General features: G+C 59.1%; 1 protein-coding gene across 1 annotated transcript in view; it reads right to left on the bottom strand.

Annotated features, from left to right (window-relative positions):
• Positions 1-4,809, bottom strand: part of UNC13A (unc-13 homolog A (C. elegans)) — a gene marked incomplete at its 5' end in the record, with an annotated part of 39,692 nt that overhangs the window by 17,588 nt on the left and 17,295 nt on the right. Inside the window, 13 exons of the mRNA XM_010001318.1 lie at positions 4-12; positions 150-302; positions 442-530; positions 797-874; positions 1,128-1,211; positions 1,740-1,883; positions 2,482-2,578; positions 2,663-2,789; positions 3,015-3,100; positions 3,307-3,440; positions 3,727-3,861; positions 4,004-4,093; positions 4,227-4,295. Coding sequence (XP_009999620.1) covers positions 4-12; positions 150-302; positions 442-530; positions 797-874; positions 1,128-1,211; positions 1,740-1,883; positions 2,482-2,578; positions 2,663-2,789; positions 3,015-3,100; positions 3,307-3,440; positions 3,727-3,861; positions 4,004-4,093; positions 4,227-4,295 — 1,295 coding nt within the window. The remainder of the gene's footprint in view (positions 1-3; positions 13-149; positions 303-441; positions 531-796; positions 875-1,127; positions 1,212-1,739; positions 1,884-2,481; positions 2,579-2,662; positions 2,790-3,014; positions 3,101-3,306; positions 3,441-3,726; positions 3,862-4,003; positions 4,094-4,226; positions 4,296-4,809) is intronic.

Genomic DNA, 4,809 nt, shown 5'->3' with positions numbered 1-4,809 from the left:
AAGAGCGTCAGGCTGCAGGGAGGGCACAGGGCTGAAGGTCCTGGTGCCACCCCTTGGCCAGTCACCCCGGCCCTGTATGTCCCCCACACTTCCTGGGTGGGTCAGGGCCATGGAGGAGGGCGGGGGTCCCCGTTGTCCCCCACACTCACTTGCTGTCTAAAAGGTCCATGATGGGCTGCAGGACGTTGTCAGCGTCCTGTGCGACGCTGCTGCAGGTGCTGGCGGGGACGTTCCCGGTGCCCTTCACCTGGCCCAGGATGTCACCCATCTGCTTCACACACTCCTCGATGTGTGGCTGAAAACTGGGGGTCACAACACCCAGATCAGCACCCCCACAGCCACACCTAAGACCTGCTTGGCCAAGAAGAGTCCCCAACCACAGATATTGGACCCTCAAGCCCCTCCTTGTCCCACCACCATTGTCCTCCTGCCCAGGTGTACCTGGTGGCAAAGACTCGGCTCAGCTCATCCAGGACATTGTTGAGTTTCACCTGCAGTTCCTTAAGGATATCACTGGCTTCTGTGTCCAGCTGGAGGAGGGACAAGTTGGAGAAGCCATTAAGATCTCTGGCCCAGCCCTGAGGGAGGGTCTCTGCACCCCCAATAAATTCCTGGGCAGGGTGAAGTCCATCCACTGTCCAACATCATGGAAGAGCAGGATGCCATGAGGTGGGACAGCATGATCCCTGATCAACTGGGCACAGCACTGCAGGTCCAGGGATGGGGCTGCTCTAGGGAGAAGGGACTGATCCAGCCCCTCCATAGGGCTTCCCTCCTGGAGTCCCCCAGTACACACCTCCTTCCCACCCATGGCTTCAAACATCTTCTCAAGCTGGACGCGGAGTTGCTGGATGTTGTTCATCAGGATGCAGGGCTAGAGGGGTGGGATGGAGAAGGGGGTCAGCACCAATAATTGTGGCTGGAAGAGCTACCCACCACCCCAGGTCTCTCCCACCTTGCACTGGGGAGGCAGGAGAACAGTGATGGCACAGGGCCTGCCATGGGACAGAGACCAAGGGCAGGTCCTGGGGACCAGGTCTGGAGCTGAGGTGATGGCTGGGGTGTGTGTGGGGACAGTCCTGCCTGGCAGGACCAGGCAGGTGACAAGCAGAAGGGAGATACGTCACCACTTTCTCCTTCTCCTTGGAGCAGTACGAGGCAAAATCCTTGGAGATGATCTCAGCATACTGGAGTAGCACGTTGCTGATGGTCTAGAGCCAAGCAAGGGATGGGACCCACCCAGACAGCAGCAAAGAAGAGGAAGGAGAGAGAGAAGGTGACCATGAGTCCCACAGCAGTGAAACAACCCAAGCCTGGATACACCCTGGCACCCTAAACCCTCCAGCCCCACGGATGTGCCAGGAGCCATGTGGGCAAAGCCACGGGGAGCCAGACCCAGCACATCTGGTCTCACAGGCTTCACCACCAGCAGAGCTGTGACAACACCACTCATGAAGCCTGCATACAACTCCCTCCCACACTGCAGCGAGCCAGTAGCATTTAATTAATCTAGAATAATTAACCAATTAAGTCATTAATTAGCTAATCTGTGCTAGCAAAGCTCTGAGAGCCACAGGGTCTGTTGGCAGCACATTGTTGAGCACGGCTGCTAGAGGCTGTGCAGTCTGTCCTGTGCCACCCACAGCAGGAGGGGAGGTGGCAGAGACAGCCCAGGACCCCCAGGCCAGAGTCCCAAGGGTTTTGCTGGCCCAGCAGCCCCCACCTCAGCAGCTGCCCACCTTGGCAAACCTTCGCATGTAGTGTCCAACAATCTGGGGGTCAGGGCACTCGAGCTTCTTGATGATCTCAAAGCTCTGGTTGAGCTGGGAGAAGACATCCACCACGGAGCAAGAGAAGAGAGCGTGCTCCGATGTCTGTTGGAACTGCAGGAGTGAGAGGCAGGGTCAGCAAGAGGTAGGGAGGGGAGATTTTGCTAATGTTGCTTCCCCAGCACAGAAAGGACATGGAACTGTTGGAGAGTCCAGAGGAGGCCACAAAGATCATCAGAGGGCTGGAGCAGCTCTGCTCTGGAGCCAGGCTGGGAGAGTTGGGATGTTCAGCCTGGAGAAGAGAAGGCTCCAGGGAGACCTTAGAGCAGCTTCCAGTGCCTGAAGGGGCTCCAGGAAAGCTGGGGAGGGACTTGGGACAAGGGCAGGGAGGGATGGGATGAGGGAGGAAGGGTTACAAGATGAAAGAGGGGAGATTGAGATTGGATATGAGGAAGAAATTAGTTGCTGTGAGGGTGGTGAGAGCCTGGCCCAGGTTGCCCAGGGAAGCTGTGGCTGCCCCATCCCTGGCAGTGTTGAAGGGCAGGTTGGATGGGGCTTGGAGCAACCTGGATGATCTTTAAGGTCCATTCCAGCCCAAACCAGTCTGGGATTTGGTGATTTTTGCCCCGATGGGGACACACTGGGCACTGAGGGACAAGTTCCTTGCCCACCCCCAGCTGCAGCCCGTGCCCACACACAGTCCTGTTCATACCCCATCCTTCTTATCCCGCTCCAGCGCTCCGTGCAGGAAGTCCCGCGACACCTCCTCATTCTCATCCAGCCACTGGATGACAAAAGGCTCGAACCAACTGGGAGAGAGACCAGTCCCAGTGAGGCCAGTCACCTCCCGGGGTGGCAGCCCCCATTCCCCAGCCCCTGGGGGCTGCACTCACGCTGGGTACTCGGGCACACGGCTCTTGAAGGAGGGCAGCTCGGTGACATACTCGTTGTAGAGCCACTTCACCTTGAAGTGCAGGTTCATGTAGTCCGCGCTCTTGCACAGTCGGTGCTTGTCGTGCTCTGCTCGGGGAGGAGGGCACAGGGTGCTGTGCTGCCAGCCCCAAACCTGGTGGTGGCTGCTCCAAGGGCAGCCCCGGGGGCACAGGGAGCAGGGGCAAGATGGAAGGGTTTCTTGGGTGGGATTTGAGCTAGGCTTGATGAACGGGTGTGATGGGATTGCCCAGGGAGGGGATGAGGGGGGAGCACAGTGCTCCCTCCAGCTTGGGGTGGCGTGTGGGGACTCACCCTCCATTGCGTACTTCATGTCCTGAGCAAAGAGGTTCCACATCACCTCTGCACTGATCTTCCCCACATTCAGTTCCTGGGGGAACCTGGGGCAGGGGGACAAACACAGGGTGGACCAGCCCTCCACTTGCAGACACATGCCCCCCCCGCCTCCCGCCTGCCTCAGTTTCCCCCTCTGTAGAATGGATGAATGTAGAATGGAACCCACTTCCAAAGGACTAAAGGTGCTCTTGACACCGTGTGACCATCCCCTGGGTGCAAAGCAGGGTCCCCTTTCCCAGCACCTACTCACTGGTTCAGGCAGGGCGTGTAGGAGTTCTTGTCTTCCTCAATAATGGAGACTATCAGGGTGATAAGCTTGGACCAGAAGTCCAGGTTTTTGATGCTGGGGCCCTGCTCCTCCGGGGGCACCTCACCTTTCTTAGTCTGGAATGATGGGGACACAGCAGAGGCTCCAGTCACCCCACCTGCTAATAAGGAGGTAGGAGGGCTCTGGGGACACCCAACCCCTGTTGTCTGAGCCTGGTTTCAACCCCACAGTGGTGGGGCTCAAATCCTGCCCAAGATTTGAGGCTGAGCACTTTGGAGAGGGAGCACCATGAAGGAGAAAGGCAGGGAATGGGGAAGGTCAGGAGGGGGCAACGAGGTCCCTTGGCATCTCACTGCATCCCAGTGCATCCCTGTGCACCCCAGCTCCCCCCACTCCACGCACCGGGTCTGTCTGGTACTCGCGACTGTACAGCTCATGACAGTTGTTGAAGATGTACTCGTAGGTGGAGTTGAGACAGGCTTTCACACAGTCCTTCACCACCTGGCTGGCTCGTGGGGGGCTCTGCAGCTCCTGGACCTGGATGTGAGGGGAGGGAGTGGTGCTGGATACCACCTGGGAACTACCACAGGGCCAGCGTGACCCCAACCCTGCAATGCACAGGGGCCAGCGAGGGTCAGGCCCCCCAGCAGGGGACAGGGTGGGTGAGCCCCAGAAATACCTTCATGCGAAAGAAGGTGATGCTGGTCAGCAAATCCACGGTGGACTTGAGATCCTGCAGCCGTTCGGGACTGCTGGCAGGGAAGTTGTTCTGTTGCGGGCGGAGGAAAGAGGAGAGTTGCACTCAAAACTCTCACAGGGGAGAGTGGAGAGGGAGAAAACAGCCGCCTGTGATTCAGACGTTATGAGACGGGTGGGAAACTGAGGCACAGAGGGCACGTTACCCGGTACATGGAGAGGTCGATCCGCAGCGAGTTGTGCAGCTGGTCGAGGAGTTTGACGAACCGCTCCTTCTGCGGAGAAACGCCCCAGGGCAGGTGAACGGGGGAAGGGCAGCAGGGACCGCCCCCCACCCGCTGCCCTCGCCTCGCTCTGTCCCCAGCCCGCCCCACACTGCCCCAGCTGGTCCCTCTGCGTCCCACTGTCCTGCTGTCCTTCCTGCCCTCCTTCCTGCAGCAAAGCCCTGCGGGCAGGCACGGGAGGCCTGCAGAGAACAGCGCGTCGGAGTCACAGACTGGTTTGGGTCGGAAGGGACCTTGAAACATCGCTGCCCTGGGCAGGGACACCTTCCACTAGAAGGTCCTCGCTGGTGGCCGGGGCTCCGCGGCAGCTGTTGATGGTTCCTGGGGCACCCCTGGCTGTGCTGGGCACAGGACAGGACTGAGGGGCAGCAGCACGTGTTCCCAGCTGCCCCCGCTGCCATCACCACTTGAACATCTCTGAGTCTGGGCTCAGGGCAGGGGGAGGGTGTGTGGGATTGTGTCCCTGGATTGAAGCTTTCCAAGAGCTCAGGAAAAAAGGGAAGGG

This window comes from Chaetura pelagica, unplaced genomic scaffold, assembly GCF_000747805.2.
Source record: "Chaetura pelagica isolate M959 unplaced genomic scaffold, ChaPel_1.0 scaffold1277, whole genome shotgun sequence".
NCBI classification, from domain to species: Eukaryota; Metazoa; Chordata; class Aves; order Apodiformes; family Apodidae; genus Chaetura; species Chaetura pelagica.
The sequence above is the reverse complement of the archived record's forward strand: the minus strand, read 5'-3'. Positions and strand labels throughout refer to the sequence as shown.